Genomic DNA, 21,059 nt, shown 5'->3' with positions numbered 1-21,059 from the left:
CTTCCCAAGGAAGTCCACATCGGGGACATCGCTACCGCCATGGCTGACGTCCCCAGGGCCGGTCCTACTGAGAAGGCACGTGAGGACCCATAAAACGGACCCCCTGATCGAGAGGGTCGACCTCCTCCACGCCAACCCCCAGTATGCTTACATTGCATACCCGGACGGGCGGGAGGACACAGTCTCCATAAGAGACCTTGCACCCTCGGGGGCCGCAGTAACTCACTACCACCCCCCCCCCCCCCCCCCCCCCCCCCCACGATCCGATATCCAGCCCCAGCAGACGGCAGGCCTGGGCCCCGCGACCCACTCGACATCTACGAGGACGACACGCCTGTGCCACAGCCCACGCAGGACTCGACGCCGGAAGCTCCACTACCCCTGCCGTCGCCACGCCGATCACAGCGGCAGACAAGACCTCCGGAGAGACTCCAATACACTAACTTTTAATACACTTCACCCCGCCGGACTCAATTTTAAACAAGGGGTGAATGTGGTAAACCACTGTTTGTATTCCACTGTGTACATGCCTGGACATGCCTCGGCTGACTCCTCCCACAAGTCCTAGTATAAAGGTGACTGCTCCCCAGCCCTTTGTATTTCTGGACCGGTTGACCACTCGAGGCAGACCTTCATTCTTTTGTTAATAAAAGCCTTTAGTTACTCTCTTAACTCTCAGTCTTTTATGAGTAATTGATAGCGCATCACTTTCTAACTGCCATTTATCACACCTCGGCAGAGAGATAATCACAGCAATCAAAGGTGTGAATGGTGTCCAAACAGGTCAGTCAGGAAAACATTACATCAAAGAACGATGAGGTGGGGTCACAAGGGGTCAAATGTTGCAGATGCTGGGGTCTGTATGAAAAACAAAAAAACAGACAACAAACATTTTTTTTGCTGGAAATCACAGCAGGTCCGGCCGCATCTGTAGAGAGAACAAGCCAACGACGACTCGAGTTTGGATGACCCTACGTCAGGTGGGGTTACATGTAGCGTGACACGAACCCAAGATCCCGGTTGAGGCCGTCCTCATGAGTGCGGAACTTGGCTATCAGTTTCTGCTCGACGATTTTGCGTTGTCGTGTGTCTCGAAGGCCGCCTTGGAGAATGCTTACCCGAAGATCGGAGGCTGAATGTCCTTGACTGCTGAAGTGTTCCCCGACTGGGAGGGAACACTCCTGCCTGGTGATTGTTGTGCGGTGTCCGTTCATCCGTTGTTGCAGTGTCTGCATGGTCTCACCGATGTACCATGCTCCGGGGCATCCTTTCGTGCAACGTATGAGGTAGACAACGTTGGCCGAGTCACATGAGTATGTACCATGTACCTGGTGGGCGGTGTCCTCACGTGTGATGATGGTATCTGTGTTGATCTGGTATGTCTTGCAGAGGTTGCCGTGGCAGGGTTGTGTGGTGTCGTGGTCGCTGTTCTCCTGAAAGCTGGGTAATTTGCTGTGAACGATGGTCTGTTTGAGGTTAGGCGGCTGTTTGAAGGCGAGTAGTGGAGGCGTGGGGATGGCCTTAGCGAGGTGTTCGTCGTCATCGATGATATGTTGAAGGCTGCGAAGAACATGGCGCAGTTTCTCCGCTCCGGGGAAGTACTGGACGACGAAGGGTACTCTGTTGGTTATGTCCCGTGTTTGTCTTCTGAGGAGGTCTATGCGATTTTTTGCTGTGGCCCGTCGGAACTGTCGAGCGATGAGTTGAGCGTCATATCCCGTTCTTACGAGGGCGTCTTTCAGCATCTGTAGGTGTCCATCGCGTTCCTCCTCCTCTGAGCAGATCCTGTGTATTCGCAGGGCTTGTCCATAGGGGATGGCTTCTTTAACGTGGTTAGGGTGGAAGCTGGAGAAGTGGAGCATCGTGCGGTTGTCCGTGGGCTTGCGGTAGAGTGAAGTGCTGAGGTGTCCATCTTTGATGGAGATTCGTGTGTCCAAGAATGAAACCGATTCTGAGGAGTAGTCCATGGTGAGTTTGATGGTGGGATGGAACTTGTTGATGTTATCGTGTAGTCTTTTCAGTGATTCTTCGCTATGGGTCCATAGGAAGAAAATGTCGTCTATGTATCTGGTGTATAGCGTTGGTTGGAGGTCCTGTGCAGCGAAGAAGTCTTGCTCGAACTTGTGCATGAAGATGTTGGCGTATTGGGGTGCGAGTGTGGTCCCCATTGCTGTTCTGTGTGTTTGGGTGAAGAACTGGTTGTCGAAGGTGAAGGCATTGTGGTCAAGGATGAAGCGGATAAGTTGTACGATGGCGTCTGGAGATTGGCTGTTGTTGGTGTTGAGTACTGAGGCTGTCGCAGCGATGCCGTCATCGTGGGGGATACTGGTGTAGAGTGCCGAGACGTTCATCGTGGCGAGGAGTGTTTCTGGTTCAACTGGTCCGTGGGTGCTGAGTTTCTGTAAGAAGTCTGTAGTGTTGCGACAGAAGCTGGGGGGTTCCCTGTACGATGGGTTTCAGGATGCCCTCGACGTATCCAGAGAGGTACTCTCACAGGGTTCCGTTGCCTGATACGATAGGACGTCCGGGTGTGTTGGCTTTGTGTATCTTTGGGAGGCAGTAGAAGTCTCCCACGCGGGGAGTACGTGGGATGAGAGCGCGTAGGATGCTTTGACGGTCTGGATTGAAGGTCTTAATCAGTCTGTTGAGTTGGCGGATGTGTTCTTTGGTCGGATCTGCGGGTAACTGTCTGTAGTGTTCCTGATTGTCCAATTGTCGATATGCTTCTTTGCAATAGTCCATTCTGTTCTCATAGAGTCATAGAGTTATACAGCACGGATAGAGGCCCTTCGGCCCATCGTGTCCGCGCCGGCCATCACGCCCTGTCTAATCTAATCCCATATTCCAGCATTTGGTCCGTAGCCTTGTATGCTATGGCATTTCAAGTGCTCATCCAAATGCTTCTTGAATGTTGTGAGGGTTCCAGCCTCCACAACCCTTTCGGGCAGTGAGTTCCAGACTCCAACCACCCTCTGGGTGAAAAAGTTCTTTCTCAAATCCCCTCTAAACCTCCCGCCCTTTACCTTGAATCTATGCCCCCCTAGTTATTGACCCTTCTACTAAGGGAAAAAGCTCCTTAGTATCAATCCTATCTATGCCCCTCATAATTTTGTACACCTCAATCATGTCCCCCCTCAGCCTCCTCTGCTCCAAGGAAAACAAACCCAATCTGCCCAGTCTCTCTTCATAGCTGAAGCGTTCCAGCCCTGGTAGCATCCTGGTGAATCTCCTCTGCACCCTCTCCAAAGCTATCACATCCTTCCTGTAGTGTGGCGACCAGAACTGCACACAGTATTCCAGCTGTGACCTAACCAGTGTTTTATACAGCTCCATCATAACCTCCTTGCTCTTGCCTTCATTAGCCGAGGCATAGAATATAAGTATCCCATATGCCTTTTTTACCACCTTATCCACCTGTTCCGCCGCCTTCAGGGATCTGTGTACTTGCACACCCAGATCCCTCTGACCCTCCGTCTTGCCTAGGGTCTTACCATTCATTGTGTATTCCCTTGCCTTGTTAGTCCCCCCAAAGTGCATCACCTCGCACTTTTCCGAGTTAAATTCCATTTGCCACTGTTCCGCCCATCTGACCAAACCATCGATATCGTCCTGCAGACTGAGACTACCCTCCTCGCTATTTACCACCCTACCAATTTTTGTATCATCCGCGAACTTACTGATCATACCTTTTACATTCATATCCAAGTCATTAATATAGACCACAAACAGCAAGGGACCCAGCACCGATCCCTGTGGTACCCCACTGGCCACAGGCTTCCAGTCACAAAAACAACCTTCGACCATCACCCTCTGCCTTCTGCCACTAAGCCAGTTTTTTATCCAACATGCCAAGGCACCCTGGATTCCATGGGCTCTTACCTTCTTGACCAGTCTCCTGTGCGGGACTTTATCGAAGGCCTTACTGAAATCCATGTATACCACATCCACTGCGTTGCCCTCATCCACACACCTAGTCACCCCCTCAAAAAATTCAATCAAATTAGTCAGACATGATCTTCCCTTGACAAAGCCATGTTGACTATCCCTGATTAATCCTTGCCTCTCCAAGTGGAGACTGATTTTGTCCCTCAGAATTTTTTCCAATAATTTTCCCACCACTGATGTTAGGCTCACTGGCCTGTAGTTCCCCGGTTTTTCCCTACTCCCCTTCTTGAATAATGGAACTACATTAGCGGTTCTCCAGTCCTCTGGCACATCCCCTGTGGCCAGAGAGGTTCTGAATATGTGTGTTAGAGCCCCCGCAATCTCTTCCTTTGCCTCACACAGCAGCCTGGGATACATTTCGTCCAGGCCTGGGGATTTATCCATTTTTAGGCCTGCTAAAACCGCCAATACCTCCTCCCTCTCGATGTTAATGTGTTCGAGCATATCACAGTCCCCATGCTCTGTATGACGATGGCTCCTCCTTTGTCTGCTGGTTTGATGACGATGTTGCGGTTGGTCTTGAGAGCGTGGATGGCATTGCGTTATGCTCGGGTGACATTCTGGACTGTCTTGTGAGTGCGGCTGATGAATCTGGCGTTGATGCATCTCCTGACAGCTTGAGCATACATGTCAAGCTTAGGGCAGCGACCCTCCGGAGGGGTCCAATTTGACTCTTTCTTCTTCGGTTGCTGCACTGCGGATCCCTCTGTTCTCTCTACACCAATGCGGCCGGACCTGCTGTGATTTCCAGCAAAAAAAATGTGTTTTGTCTTTTTTTGTTTTTCATACAGACCCCAGCATCTGCAACATTTGACCCCTTGTGACCCCACCTCATCGTTCTTTGATGTAATGTTTTCCTGACTGACCTGTTTGGACACCATTCACACCTTTGATTGCTGTGATTATCTCTCTGCCGAGGTGTGATAAATGGCAGTTAGAAAGATTACCTGTAATCATCTGGCATTATTCTCTGACTATATAAGCTGTGTCTATATGCATCTCTCCACTTCACCTGACGAAGGAGCAGCGCTCCAAAAGCTTGTGATTTCAAATAAAGCTGTTGGACTATAACCTGGTGTTGTGTGACTTCTTACATTTGTCCACCCCAGTCCAACACCAGCATCTCCACACCACCGAACTTTTCTATGAAAGAGATTGTGAGGTACCTGAGCTAGCTAGCTCTTTAAAATAATGAAAGGGCTTAACATGAGGTGAAAATTATTAAACAAGTCTCAAAAGTTGAAGAATTTGTCTACCTCTATAGTGTCATGGAAATACGGAGAAATTGCCAATCAAATATAGCAAATGTCTTTTCACTTGGGACTTTTTCTGTTGCACTTAGATTATCCCAATTTGCAAGAAAGGGACTTATCCATTGTTCTTTTTCTTTCCACGAATTTTCATAGATAATAAGAGACCAGCAGGTGTCAGGCTGTTGCTTTTTCTCATTCCTAAGCAGGTTCCTGCTGCTGGCAAGATCAGATGGCAATAAGTTGCAAGTTAGTGTGGGAGAGCTCTGAGCTGGCAACTCAATAGTTAGTGGCAATGGATCCTGTTGACAGGAGTTAATGAAGTTGAGTGCTGGAGGAAAGGATTGAGGTGGACATGTGTGGGGAAACCAAGCAGTCAGTAGTAATTTGAGGACTCCCGATTATTGGACAAATTTGGTTAACCACCAGGTGGCCCCTCTATCAACAAGCAAGGAGCAACTGTGTGTTAACTGCTTCAAAAAGAAGCTGGATAAATTTCTGGTTAATATCTGAAGTCGCAGTCATGAAGATAGATATAGATAATTGAAATTATTGCAAAGCACAAAGGTCAATTGCATTTGGGACTATGGAAATGTCATTTGTAGAATGCAACTGTTCATAGTTGAATGATGACATTTGTTTTTTGAACTTGCCCAAGAAAGTTAATAAATTGGAGTGTTCATCGCACTGCATGTTGAACGTTACCTATTGGTAAGGGTGGGCCTGATAAGCCAAATAGCATTTCCTCATGTTGTTTTTGGATTATAGCGGGTATTTTTTTTTGCTGGAGAAAAACTTCAAACTGGTCTCTCTTGATGACTACTTGATCTCCATGATTTGGGTTAATATGTAGTTCCCATCATCACTAATCTTTATATGACACATCACTTGCGATGATTAAACAATGACCTCAGAACTCAAGTTTTCTGCCTACCAGGTAACTCTCAAAATAACAATGAATTGTGTGGTGAATTGGGCTAAACATAAAGTACTTTCAGCTGCTTTACTTGATTTTAATTTAGTATGTGCTGATGGTGTCAGAGTCTCCTCTTTTCAGTAGTGAAGGTCCTAAAGGAAATGGATCTGGGCAGTTTCAACGCATAAGAGACTAGCGTGCAAAGTTAAAGCACATGGGATGGGGGGTAAGGTACTGACTTGGATAGAAAACTGGTTGGCAGACAGGAAGCAGAGTTGGAATAAACGGGTCTTTTTCCGAGTGGAAGGCAGTGACTAGTGGGGTACCACAGGGATCGGTGCTAGGACCCCAGTTATTCACTATATATTAATGATCTAGGCGAGGGACCTAGATGTAATATCTCCAAGTTTGCAGACGACACAAAGCTGGGTGGGCGTGTGTGCTGTGAGGAGGATGCAGAGAAACTCCAGTACGATTTGGACAGGTTGGGCAATAGGGCAGATGCATGGCAGATGCAGTATAATGTGGATAAATGCAAGGTTATCCACTTTGGTGGCAAAAACAGGAAGCCAGATTATTATCTGAACGGCAATAGATTGGGAAAAGGGGAAAGTGCAACGAGACCTGGGTGTCCTTGTGCACCAGTCGCTGAAGGTAAGAATGCAGGTGCAGCAGGCGGTTAAGAAGGCAAATGGTATGCTGGCCTTCATAGCGAGAGGATTCGAGTACAGGAGCAAGGATGTCTTGCTGCAGTTGTACAGGGCCTTGGTGAGACCACACCTTGAGTATTGTGTGCAGTCTTGGTCGCCTTAACTGAGGAAGGATGCTCTTGCCATGGAGGGAGTGCAGCGAAGATTCACTAGACTGATACCTGGGATGGCAGGAATGACATGAATAGAGATTGGGTCGATTAGGCTTATATTCGCTAGAGTTTAGAAGAATGAGAGGGGGTTGTGGTAAACCACTTTTATCGTTCACTATCGTTACACTATGGTTATCACTGTTTACACTGTTGTATCACTACACAAGGTCACCTCTTGTCACGCTGTTATACCTGGGCTGACCACAGCTGACTCCGCCCATGACTCCGCCTGCTTGCCCAGGTATAAAGGTGGTCGACTGGCTGGTATTCCTCCTTGTTGGACCCGATCACCCACGAGGGTGGGCTCTGTTATTTAGCCAATAAAAACCTATAGTTACTATCTTAACTCGTCGCTTTTCATTGGATGAATTGATAGGTATATCAGGGGTCTCGTTGAAACTTATAAAATTCTAACAGGACTAGACAGACTAGATGCAGGATGGCTGTTTCCGATGGCGGGGGAGTCCAGAACCAGGGGTCACAGTCTAAGGATAAGGGGTAAGCCATTTAGGACTGAGATGAGGAGGAATTTCTTCACCCAGAGTGTGGTGAAACTGTGGAATTCTCTACCACAGAAGACGTTGAGGCCAATTCATTAAATACATTCCAGAAGGAGTTAGATATATTTCTGAAGGCTAAGGGGATCAAGGGATATGGGGAGAAAGCAGGGACAGGGTACTGAATTTGGATGATCAGCCATGATCTCATTGAATGGCGGAGCAGGCTCGAGGGGCCGAATGGCCTACTCCTGCTCCTATCTTCTATGTTTCTAATGGATGCAAATTCACAGCATTAACCTGCCCATAGTTTGCCACTAGTAAAGTTCACATCAGTGCAATATGGGAAGATGTTCTTTTGTTTAAGTAGGCTTATATTTGCAGAATAGAGAGCTTTTTTCTACATCTTGCTCATGCTTAACCTGACCTGGGAGTGCTTTATGCTGACACTGGGTATCAAAAGTAGAATAATGTTCCATTGGGTGTTTTGATGAGCACAGATGTAAGTGGCCAGAAGAATAAAATTTGATTAACAAATACAAAGTAATTAAAGTGAATAATATGACAGGATATGCTCCACTGCTGAGATTTAGTTCTCCAATAACAAAGTGCACATTTTATTTCAGCATAATTATTTGATCATTTTATTATGTTTCCGCTTGTTACAACTTATTTCAGAATTTAATAGTTTTTTTTTAAAGCTTATGTTTATCAAATATATTTTGAAATGAAAATCTTGTGTTTTAACTAATCCAACAATGAAACAGACTGTCTGAATATTCTAATGCATTGAAGCAGCAAATATGGAATTGCAGTGTACATTACACCATTGCATACAGTGAGTGATATTCACAGTGATAGTTAACTGTTGTGATATTATTACTCCAGGTTTATTGAAGATAATTTACAGCTGGAATATTGGGTCATTCTGTGACCAGTAATCTAATAGGTATTATGCAGGTAGCATTGCCTGGCCATTTTAAGGTAGATGATTCATTTTGATGAAATCATCAGAAAAATAGCCATCTCTGCATTATGCCCTTCACCTTAATGCTACATGGATGCAACAACAATATTTAATTCACACTGAACATGCAGAGCTAGAAGCTGTGCACATAAAATTAACCAGCTTCAATAAGATTTGAGTTATGGTTACATGAGCAGAACTCCCAGTAAAGGCAATTTATGCTGCATTGATTAACATCTTCAAAAAAGTGAAATCATAGTCTGTGGAAGTGGTACTAAAATTGTCAGGTAAACAAAGAAACACACTATAAATGTATGTGTCCATTGTATTTACAATATAATCTGGTTTGTTATTCAATATGCTAGACTAAAATTATTTGCTAGTTTATTGTAAAATTTTAAGAATGGGTATGCACTAATTTTATTAATGTTGATACTGTGTATATTTCTCTACAGGAAAAAATCAAAAGAATTCAGCAAATTAGAATGGAAAAGGAACTGAGAGCTCAGCAAATTCTAGAGGTACAATCTCAGTGGATTTTTTTGTGCCTGAGACTTTAAAATAGTAATTTGATGTGATGTGTAGATTGTAGAGTTTTGTTTTTGTGTTTTGCAATGTGTGTATAAGGGCTATTCCAGAATCTAATAGGTATGCAGGTAACATTGCCTGGCCATTTTAATCAGTTTTTCAAATGTGAACGACAAAACTAGTTAAGTGAAGAAGAGAAAGATAAGAAATGGAATTTGTTAATTTGCTGCTTTAAGAAATGACAATTATTTAAGTAGGGATGAACTTCTGCTGGCAAATGTTAAAATATTGTCGTACAAATCCAACCTTAAATTTTCAAAAGTCTGTGCCACCTGGCCCCCTTCCCTTTAGCCAAAGACACTGAAACCTGTTGGATACAGTTACTAGGATCTTCCAAAAACTTTTATTCACAGTTCATATTGTAAAATATTTTTGTTCTACCTTCCACTGTGGATTTGCAGTACTTGCTTAAAATGTAAGTACTTTATTTAATTTTCTCCCTCTTTTTTTCTCTCCATTATTTACATTGCTTGAAAATATATTTTTCTCTCCTTTAATTCCAAATAGTAGATTTTGTAATTCTTGCTATAGCACTGCCTGGCTAAGTAGGAACAGGGGTAGGCCATTTAGCCGCTTGAGCCTGTTCCGCCATTCAATGAGATCATGGCTGATCTGTGACCTAACTCCGTATACCCACCTTTGCCCCATATCCCTTAATACCTTTGGTTAACAAAATTCTATCAATCTCAGATTTTAAATTAACAATTGATCTAGCGTCAATTGCCATTTACGGAAGAGAGTTCCAAACTTTTACCACCCTTTGCATGTAGAAGTGTTTCCTAACTTCACTCTTGAAAGACCTGGCTCTAATTTTTAGACTATGCTCCCTAGTCCTAGACTCCCCAACCAGCGGAAATAGTTTCTCTTTACCCTATCTCTTCCCCTTAACATAAGAATATAAGAAATAGGAGCAGGAGTAGACCATTTGGCCCTTTGAGCCTGCTCTGCCATTCAATGAGATCATGGCTGACCTTCTACCTCATCTCCACTTCCCTGTACTATCCCCATATCCCTTGATTTCCTTAATATTCAAAAATCTTTTGATCTCTGTCTTGAATATACTCAATGACTGAGCCTCCACAGCCCTCTGGGGTAGAGAATTCCAAAGATTCACCACCCTCTTGAGTGAAGAAATTTCTCCTCATCTCGGTCTTAAATGGCCGACCCCTTATTCTGAGACTGTGACCCCTGGTTCTAGACTCCCCAGCTAAGGGAAACATCCTCCCTGCATCTACCCTGTCAAGCCCTGTAAGAATTTTGTATGTTTCAATATCTTGAAAACTTTGATCAGGTCACCCCTTAACCTTCTAAATTCCAGGGAATACAAACCTAGTTTGTGTAATCTCTCCTCGTAATTTAACCCTTGAAGTCGAAGTATCATTCTGGTAAATCTACGCTGTACTCCCTCCAAGGCCAATATATCCTTCCTAAGGTGTTGTGTCCAGAACTGCTCACAGTACTCCAGGTGTGGTCCAACCAGGGCTTTGTATAGCTGTAACATAACTTCTACCCCTTGCATTCTAGTCCTTTAGATATAAAGGCCAGCATTCCATTAGCCTTTTTGATTATATTCTGTACCTCTCCATGACATTTTAATGATCTATGTATATGGACCGCCAAGTCTCCTTGGACCTCCACTGTTCTAGCTTTTCACCATTTAGAAAGTACCCTGTTCTATCCTTTTTAAGTCCAGAGTGGTTGACGTCACATTTGTCTATATTGAAATCCATTTACCACAGTTTTGCCCATTCGCTTAATCTATTAATGGCCCAGAAATTCGGGTCGGAGGCTTCCCGCGGGTGCAAGCCTCCGACCTGCACTTACCTAGTGCGCCAGCCGTTGTGCTGTGGGCCCGCGTGGGATTCTGATCCTGGACCTCCTCCAACTGCCGGCGCGCAGTGCTTGCGTATCCCAGGGGCGCAGTTAGTTCGATGCGTCCCCTGGGATCACGTGGGCCATGGAGAGCCAATGGTAGCAGGGAATGCTTCATTCATAAAATTGACAGGAAGAGCTGTCAAAACTATAAATACTATAAGCCCCAAAACATCACTAAAACTTCAAATAATTTTTTTTTTAAATCATTTTTTAAATAACTAAATTACATAAAATAACTATTTTAAACAATCATTTAAATTTTTGAAAAAATTAATTACATTTTCTAACAGGGCTAAAAATAAACTTACCTTTCTTTAAAGTATTTAAAAATAATAAACCTGTGGAAAAACTGTTTTAATTTTAATTAATTCACCACTTACCTTGTTAAAAGCAGGCCTTGCGCCTGCTTTTTACATGTGTAACTCCTGGAGACTTACCCTCCCAGAGAAACCTGCAAAAAAAAAACGTAAGTTCCATGCGCACGCGCTGCCTCTCCGGCGCACGCGTTCAACTTCTGAACCCCTTCCTTTAAGGGAACGGAAGTTCCGGTTTCCCGCGCATGCGCAGTATATGCATGAAACTGGCACTTCCGTTGGGCCTACGGGTGAGTACTCCGTGCATACTCACCCGTGGAGACCCGAGTTTCTGGGCCAATATCTCTTCATAATTTTATGTTTCCATCTACACTTACAATGCTGCCTATCTTTGTGTCATCGGCAAACTTGGATATATGACTTTCTATCCCATCATCTAAGTCGTTAATAAATACTATGAATAGTTGAGGCCCCTAGCCACATCCTGCCAATTTGAGTACCTGCCCATTATCCCTACTCTCTCTCTCCTGCCACTCAGCCAATTTCCTAACCAAGTCAATAATTTGCTTTCAATTCCATGGGCTTCGACCTTAGTTAACAGTCTCTTTGAGGGACTTTATCAAATGCCTTCTGTAAGTCCATATAAATAACATCCATAGGCATTCCCCTGTCTGCTACTTTAGTCACCTGTTCAAAAAATTCAATCAGTTTTGTCAGGCATGACCTACCCTTTACAAATCCATGCTGGCTTTCTCTGATCAGCTGAAAATTTTTGATGTGTTCAGTCACTCTATCCTTAATTACAGACTCTACTAATTTTCTGGCAACAAATGTTAGGTCTATAATTCCCTGGTTTCCCTCGCTCACCTTAAATAGTGGAGTGATGTGTGCAATTTTCCAATCTAAAGAAATGGTTCCCGAATCGAGAGAACTTTGGAAGCTTCTATAGATATGTGAAGAGAAAATGATTGGTGAAGTCAAGTGTAGGTCCCTTGCAGTCAGAGTCAGGGGAATTTATAATGGGGAACAAAGAAATGGCCGACCAATTAAATACATACTTTGGTTCTGTCTTCACAGAGGAGGACACAAATAACCTCCCAGAGATGTCGGGGAACATAGGGTCTAATGAGAGGGAGGAATTGAATGAAATCAGTATTTGTAGGGAAATGATGTTTGGGAAATTGACAGGATTGAAGGCCAATAAATCCCCAGGGCCTGATAATCTACATCCTAGGGTACTTAAGGAAGTGGCCCTGGAAATAGTAGATGCATTGGTGGTCATCTTCCAAAATTCTATAGATTCTGGAACAGTTCCCATGGATTGGAGGGTAGCTAATGTAACCCCACTATTTAAAAAAGGTGGTAGAGAGAAAACGGGGAATTATAGGGGAATTAAGCCTGACATCGGTAGTGGGGAAAATGCTAGAGTCCATTATAAAAGATGTAATGGCAGAGTACTTGGAAAACAGTGACAGGATCGGACAAAGTCAACACAGATTTACAAAAGGTAAATCATGCTTGACTAATCTACCGGAATTTTTTGAGGATGTAACTGGTAGAATAGATAAGGGAGAACCAGTGGATTTGGACTTTCAGAAGGCTTTTGATAAGGTCCCGCATAAGAGATTAGCGTGCAAAGTTAAAGCACATGGGATTGGGGGTAAGGTACTGACTTGGCTAGAGAACTGGATGGCAGACAGGAAGCAAAGAGTTGGAATGAACGGGTCTTTTTCCGAGTGGCAGGCAGTGACTAGTGGGGTACCGCAGGGATCGGTGCTAGGACTCCAGCTATTCACAATATATATTGATGATCTAGACAAGGGAACTAGATGTAATATCTCCAAGTTTGCAGATGAGACAAATCTGGGTGGGCATGTGTGCTGTGAGGAGGATGCAGAGAAACTCCAGTATGATTTGGACAGGTTGGGTGATTGGGCAGGTGCATGGCAGATGCAGTGTAATGTGGATAAATGTGAGGTTATCCACTTTGGTGGCAAAAACAGGAAGGTAGATTATTATCTGAATGGCAATAGATTGGGAAAAGGGGAAGTGCAGTGAGACCTGGGTGTCCTTGTGCACCAGTCGCTGAAGGTAAGCATGCAGGTGCAGCAGGCGGTTAACAAGGCAAATGGTATGTTGGCCTTCATAGCGAGAGGATTCGAGTACAGGAGCAAGGATGTCTTGCTGCAGTTGTACAGGGCCTTGGTGAGACCACACCTTGAGTATTGTGTGCAGTTTTGGTCACCTTATCTGAGGAAGGATGTTCTTGCCATGGAGGGAGTGCTGCGAAGATTCACCAGACTGATACCTGGGATGGCAGGAATGACTTATGAAGAGAGATTGGATCGATTAGGCTTATATTCGCTAGAGTTTAGAAGAATGAGAGGGGATCTCATTGAAACTTATAAAATTCTAACAGGACTAGATGCAGGAAGGATGTTCCCAATGGCGGGGGAGTCCAGAACCAGGGGCCACAGTCTAAAGATAAGGGGTAAGCCATTTAGGACAGAGGTGAGGAGGAATTTCTTCACCCAGAGAGTGGTGAACCTGTGGAATTCTCTACCACAAAAGGCAGTTGAGGCCAATTCATTAAATATATTCAAGAAGGAGTTAGATATATTTCTTAAGGCTAAAGGGATCAAGGGATATGGGGCGAAAGCAGGGACAGGGTACTGAATTTGGATGATCAGCCATGATCTCATTAAATGGCAGAAGAGGGTCGAGGGGCGAATGGCCTACTCCTGCTCCTATCTTCTATGTTTCTATGTTATAGTTAGGGCATCTGCAGTGTTCTCACCTACTTCCTTTAAAACCCTAGGATGGAAACCATCTGGTCCTGGGGATTTGTCATTCTTTAGTGCTGTTATTTTCTTCATTACTGTTATTTTGCGTTAATTTTGGTGAGTCCCCGATTCATTATTGGGTTCCTTGGGATGTCCAGCATGTTATCCTCTTCCTCTACTATAAATACTGATGTAATGTAATTATTTAACATATCTGCCATTTCCTTATTTTCCCTTACAATATCACTGTTATCAGTTTGTAAGGGGCCCACATTGCTCTTGACCACCCTCTTTTTCCTAATATAATTGTAAAAAAAGTGTTGATTTTGATATCATTTGCAAGTTTCCTTCCATACTCCCTTTTTTTTTTAGCTCTTACTAACTTTTTGGTCACCTTTTGTTCTTTGTATCTCTCCTAGTCGCCAGGATCTGTGCTGGTTTTTGCATTTTTGTCTGCATTTTCTTTTAGTTTTATACAGACCCTTACCTCTTTAGTCATCCGTGGCTTTTTTTTGGCAAGTAGACCCCTTGCCTCTTAGGAGTATATACTGGTTCTGTATCACAAATTCTTTTTTGAACACCTCCCGCTGATCTTCTGTCGTTTTATCCATTACTAGGTTTACCCAGTTTACTGTGGACAGTCTCTGTCTCATTGCATTGAAGCCAGCCTTTCCTGAATTTATAATCTTAGTAGCTGTTTCGCGTTTCTCCCTTTCAAACACTACGTTGAATGCGATCATATTATGAACCCTAGTAGATAAATGTTCACTCACTGTTGGGCTGTTAACTAAGTCTGGCTCATTACTAAATCTAATATTGCCTGCCCCCTTGTTGGTTCTAGGACATATTGTTGCAGAAAACTATCCTGAACACTTGAGAAATTCACTACCTTTCTGACATGAGCTAGTCTGCTTCTCCCAATCTATATGAAAGTTAAAATCCCCCATTAAAACTACTCTGCCTTTGCTACCTGCTAGTCTAATCTCTGCGCTTATACATTCTACCACTTCACAGCTGCTACCAGGGGGCCTACACACAACTCCCATTACAGCCTTAAATCCTTTTCTATTTCTTAATTCTACCCATAAAGTCTCCACTGCCTGCTTACCTCTCGTTATATCCTCCAGTGGTTGCGTATCCAAGGACAAGCACCTTGTACATGTGGTCATTCTCCATGGGCCTGGGCCTGACTGGCTGACTTTGGTTGCGGTGTCTCAGCTCAGCATTCAGATGTCTCAAACACTATAGCTCAGAATTTTTAATTAAAGGCTTAAACTATCCAAAATATTGCAAAGAATTCCTCCACAGAAGCTAGAATTCCTTTTTTTTTAAATGCCTGCTTGTCATGTGACATGGGTTGTTGAGGTGCACACTGGGCACTGTAGTTCCAACAGAACAGGCTGAAAACTCCTATATTGTATCTCTGTCACACAGAATTTGACCATTGCAGCTGGAAATTCCCAGTGCCCAGGTTAAAGTGGGAAATTTCTAGCTCAAGTCCCAGGCTCCAGATTGAAAGGTAGACCTACGTGTGATAAAAGTTCTTGCAGGTATTTCTAACATTTTATAACCAGTTTTAGGGCTACATGTCATGATTTTATTTCAGAATTGTGTTTTTTTTTAACGTTGTGTGTTATTTCAAGCTATGTACACTTACTTAAGTAAAGTTGAAATGGTGGCCAGAAACCATGTGAGTATTATTTGAACAGGTCTTGTACTTGCTGGTTACTGAATGGTAGTTTCGGAAAAAATACTGAGATTTGAATTGCTTGGATTTCTGCTGGTTACTTGTTTCTCATTGGTAATTCCTGCTACTTTTGGTTCATTCATATTTAGCCAATTGGATATTTAATTGGTCATTTAACAGATATGTGGTTTGTGAGCCAAACAATCTTTTGTACTACAAATGTGTGATGTTTGGAGATTACTCTGAGATGCAGATGTGAAGCCTTTGAAAGATTTGATGCTGTTGAAGTGTGCTAGGAAAGGAACATTTTTATAGATAAAGGAAGGTGCGCAGCTTAGATGCTATAAAGTAATTTGCTTTTGTGATGTTGAGACCAAAACGTTTCGTTCATCAGGTCTCTTGTTTTATGGAAAATGTGAATTGCACTGGGCTTGAACAAACATGACATGGCTCTTGGCTCTAAAAAAAGATACTGGTCCCGCGGGGAAGTGCCTCCGATCTGCAAATAAAATGCCCACGTACCTGGTGGTGCGGGAGGTACGGAGATTCGAGGTCCTGGGCCTCTCTGGGTACCCGCGGGTAGAGGCCCACGTACCCCAGGGGCGCAGGCGGTTCGCAAGCGCCCCTGGGATCACGTGGGCCGGCCCAATGAATGAAAGAAGGGGATCCCCCATTCATGCTTATGGGGATTCCGTATGTACTGAAACCCCATAAGCATGAATGGGAATCCCCCCAAAAATACATCTACACATAAAATAAATTCTAAAAAACCATTACATATTTAAAATTAATTAAAATGCTGTTTAATTAAATATTTAAGATGAAGATTTATTTTAATGTATAAATGACAATTAAAAAAAAAATTTTTTTAAACTCTTACGCTGGTAAAAGCAGGCCTTATGCTTTTACCAGGCGTAAGAATTTCACAGGCATTCGCTGGGCAAAAGTTGGGCAAATAGCCCTACTTTCCGACCAGGGATGCGGATGAAACGTCGCAAATTCCAGGTTTTCGCACATGTGTTTCGCATTCCTAAACCCGGCCCATTATTGTTTCCTTGCTGGAGATGGTATTACTAGTGTTGATATTGGTTATGTAGGTTGTCTGACTTTTTTTCCTTGGAAGAGTAGTGTGAACAAGCTGCATTGTCTTGCTTCCATTTTCTGAACATGTTCTTTCGGGCCATTTCTCAGTATAGCATTGCCAGAAGCGTCACTCTTCAAAGCTACTGTTCACCAACTGAGTAAAAAGGATGTGTAGGCAATCTTAAAGGGGGTATGTATGTTTACATTTTCCTAATTCATAGTACCTAAATTGGGCTTACAGTCCCTGTGATGCATATGTTGAAGTACATCCTCCTTCAGAAAAAAATTACAGTGATGTCCATATTTCAAGTATTATTTAATCAGTGCAATTTAATGCAAATAATGCATTCAAACCTTAGGGCCTGAATTTGCTGAAAGCTTGCGCCACAGTAATAGCACATCTATGACGTGCGCCATTATTACGATGTGTAAATTCCAGGAAATTATGACATGAGTGACTTATTCTATTATGTATGCCAGGCCATACTTTGCTGGGACTTTTTCACTGCTCCACAAAGACCTTTGCCGTAAATGTCGGAACAGCTAAATATCATAGTTCTGCCACCCCCCTTTTAAAATTGGGTGTGTTTGCTCAATTAACGTCACTGTGATCGTCACAGCCACTTAGACCATTACAGAATGGCGCTGGAGGGCTCAGAAGCAATAATGTATTCAATTGCTCAGCATGTTTTACACATTCTGTATGTAGATCCCACTAAACAAAATTCTCTGGGTCTAAGATGTTGAAGGAGAGTCATACTAAAATGCAGCTATTTTGAAACCTGATTACTTTACATGTCGAGGAATGATGCTGATTTATTTAAAAACCTAAGTCTAGTAACGGGAGATGCAAGGACTTGCTGATATTGTTTAGTGTGGGTAAGAGGAATCTCCTTTCCTATTCATCCATCTTATCAGGAAAGGAAATATAAACAATTTTACCAAATATGTTCGATCTTTGTTAGAAGCGCAGTTTGTAAATAACAAAACCCCCAACATTCGACCAATAAAGCAACTGACACACTATAGCCCCAAGTAAGGTTGATAAAACCCTATTTGGGGTAAAATGTGAGTAAAAGAAACCTTTATTATATGGAGGTGTGGGTTGCGTGTGCAAGGAGATAACAATTTCAGTCTTTCCCTATCAAATTAGTCTTACTTTAATGTCATAACTTTGTTTAAAATAAGGCAACTACCACTTACTGACAAGACAGACTATCAGAAGTGAAATTAACCAGCTACCGGGATTTGCAACAAAAATTAGCGGCCCTTGTTTTAACAGACTGGTGCCCTTTCGGTCACCCTGATTTTAAGCAATGAGCATTAATTACAAAATAAGAGAAAAAAACTAACTCCATATATACTAATCAATTTTTAAAATGTGAAAAGGGGAAACCTGTACAAACTGTTCAGCTCTTTTACTTTTATGGAAATATAAAATAACCTGTTGTTCCATTCCGGTACTTTGGATGTGCATCAGACATTGGCCACCCCAGATCGGCCGCTGTTTACTGCAGCATATTCGAATTATTTTTCCAGCAAATTGTGGCCTGAATTTGCCACTGTAGGATTGAGGCAAACAACGGTTTAAATTATGATGCTCGCCACCAATATCGCCGTTGCAGCGAATTCTGGGCCTTAAACTTGTTTTAATAGTGTAAGAAAGTTAATCATTTCTACATGGCTAGATGACTTGATGGTGTATCTGGCATTCTTTTGGTGATCAATCCAGTGAGCTTATGGTGATCCTTGCAGATGCTTCCATTCTGGTGGTCATCAGTTGACAAAGAGGTCTGGTTAGCCGAAATCTCTGGGTGTGATCGAGTTACATAAAATAACAATGATTGGTAGGGACTATTGGTTTTCAGCTTTTTCTAATTGTGGAGTTAATAGTTCTATACAATCTAGAGGTTATGATGTAAAATAGAAAGCTATGAAAGTACAGACGAATAAGGGAAGTTGACTGCAAGTGTAGTCCTGCACAAAAGGTGATACTTCAATGCAAATACTAGCATCTGTTAAAAGAGGCTTTATTCCCTTTAAAGAGACAATATTGAGAAATGATAACTTTTACAATTCCAAAGATCAACAGTCAGTGCTGCACACATTGACATTTTTATTCTTCATCCAGAATCTTCAATCTATTTTTGTGTATTCAGTGAATTTTGCACACAACTTGGTATCCTATTAATTCTGCCTATACCTGAAAATCACAGTGTATATGCCCTTTGAATTTGGAATCTTGTAAGTAGTAGATTTTTTTGGATAAATTTTTTTTGCTTGTCATATTAGACATTACCAATGGAATAAATATCTGAAATAGTTGAGTACATAAATGTGGGCAAGCGTTTGTTCAATATGTTTGTTGTTTTTAAACATGATGAAGTACTATCATGGTCTGGCTTAATTGCTACACTAGTGTTTAGCCAAATTTTCCAATCTCCAGGAGTTTCAGAAGGCTTTTCTTCGGGCACATTATGTTATGGATCTAAGTGAAATTGACACAATTTTGCTGAGCACAGTCCCTGCTGTTAGTGGGTAATACATTAGTCCAATACAGGTAGACTATCCTTTATCCGAAAACCTCGGGACCAGCCGTGTTTCGGTTTTCGGAAAATTTCGGATTTCGGAAGGTATTTTATAAGACTGGGAAATTTGTCGGGGGTGGGTCGGCGGGGGTCCGCGGGGGGGTGGGGTCCGCGGGGGGGGTCGGCGGGAGTCGGGGTCGGCGGGGGGGGTCGGCGGGGGTCGGGGTCGTGCGCCACTCTGGTCATGTCGTGCGCACGACTTACGCTGAACGAAAAAACCTTCGGTTTTTAGAGGGTTTCGGTTTTTGGAAGTTCGGATAAAAGGTAGTCTACCTGTACTATTTTAGGAATCACATATTTCTGTTAGCATATTATTGTGGGCAAATATTTTGGTCCTGATATAGTGAGTTCTTGAATAGCCCTTAAAAATCTTCTCTCCATCTCTCAAAGCATTTAAATTATTTGTAATGATTAGTACTTAGACTATGGATGTTTTATAGATATTTTGTGTTTAATTTTAAGCTGTTAGAAATATTCGTGGTCTACGTATCCTAGTTGAAGTTCTGTAGTAACTCTAGCTCATTGAAATTTGCTGTGTTATATAGCATATCATTCTTAAAAGTTTGAGATTGTTTCAAGTTCCAGTAGTGCTTTTTGCATGACCTCCAGACCTGTTTTGCATGCACAGGCTAAGAGGAAAAAGAAGGAAGAAGCAGCAAATGCAAAATTATTGGAAGCCGAGAAACGGATGAAGGTTAGTTTAGATGGATCTCTGGACCTTTGAACTTTAATGGGCAATTGTGTAGGGAGATTATGTAATTAAGTATTAAAAATATACAGATAGGTGATGATATTCAATGACTTATGTAGGAGCCTGACTAAAGTATAGAGGGAACAATTTAGGCAGTGATATCACAGGACCTTGTTCATGGTAGAGTGTCGTTAGATTGTATAGTTTAATGTGGAAGGTTTTGTGCTTCTGTCTACAGGTAATTCAAACTGCTGAAGTTAATTTTACCTTTTATTAATTTCAGAATCTTAGACTTCATGCCAATCAGGGCATATAGATTCCCATATTATTGAGTTGTAATCTTCATCCAATTAGTCTCTTGTTTCACTGTTCATTTCTTGTACATAGATGATGTATTCAAGAATTTATATTTTCTATTCCTTTTTAAGGAGAAGGAATTGCGAAGGCAACAAGCTGTCCTCCTTAAGCATCAGGTTGGTAAATTATATTTACTGTAACATTATTCAGTGAATTTTTGCTTTACTGTCTGGTTTCTTCTTTAGCTATGGGGAATATGTTGAAGTAAACATTTGTTCAAACTACAAAGATTTATCTTTCCTCATTGTAATTATACATAATTTTTTCCTCAAGTTAAATTGGCTTGCTTTGGTATTGGAAAAGTAAATTTTCTTATTATATGAACTGGTTTTATCATATTGTGATTACTGTTTCATAATGATGTGCCAACTCTTTCTACCAGGAGTTGGAGAGGCATAGACTAGATATGGTATGGGTATGTTTTTTGTACATCTAACACCGCATCGTGATTTGGTTGTGATATGGTTGTCATAGTAATGCATAAAGTGTAGCACTGGCTGCTGTCATACTACATACTTCTGCATGGCTTTTACAGCACAGTGCATTGCATACATCTGCTGTAACTACAAAAGAAAAAACCTTTAGAATCAACAATTGTAGCTTCCACTTTCAACAGTCTCCTTAAAAGATAGTTTCACCTCTTTACAGGAGACAAC

General features: G+C 42.5%; 1 protein-coding gene across 22 annotated transcripts in view; it reads left to right on the top strand.

Annotated features, from left to right (window-relative positions):
• Window positions 1-21,059, top strand: part of baz2ba (bromodomain adjacent to zinc finger domain, 2Ba) — a 367,748-nt gene that overhangs the window by 253,641 nt on the left and 93,048 nt on the right. For 16 of the 22 annotated variants that reach the window (XR_015078191.1, XM_085986373.1, XM_085986365.1 and 13 more), the window contains 4 exons: window positions 8,893-8,958; window positions 19,984-20,049; window positions 20,475-20,519; window positions 20,786-20,812. Coding sequence is in view for 21 of the 22 variants with exons in the window: in XM_085986373.1 (XP_085842499.1) it covers window positions 8,893-8,958; window positions 19,984-20,049; window positions 20,475-20,519; window positions 20,786-20,812 (204 nt within the window). In the remaining variant the exon portion in view is untranslated. The remainder of the gene's footprint in view (window positions 1-8,892; window positions 8,959-19,983; window positions 20,050-20,474; window positions 20,520-20,785; window positions 20,813-21,059) is intronic. The other 6 variants (XM_085986377.1, XM_085986375.1, XM_085986366.1 and 3 more) reach the window with 3 other exon arrangements.

The sequence above is a fragment of the Somniosus microcephalus genome, chromosome 4, assembly GCF_052327205.1.
Source record: "Somniosus microcephalus isolate GS21.2 chromosome 4, FLI_Smic_1.0, whole genome shotgun sequence".
Lineage (NCBI taxonomy): Eukaryota > Metazoa > Chordata > Chondrichthyes > Squaliformes > Somniosidae > Somniosus > Somniosus microcephalus.
Note: the sequence above shows the minus strand (reverse complement) of the source record. Positions and strands in the feature narration are given on the sequence as shown.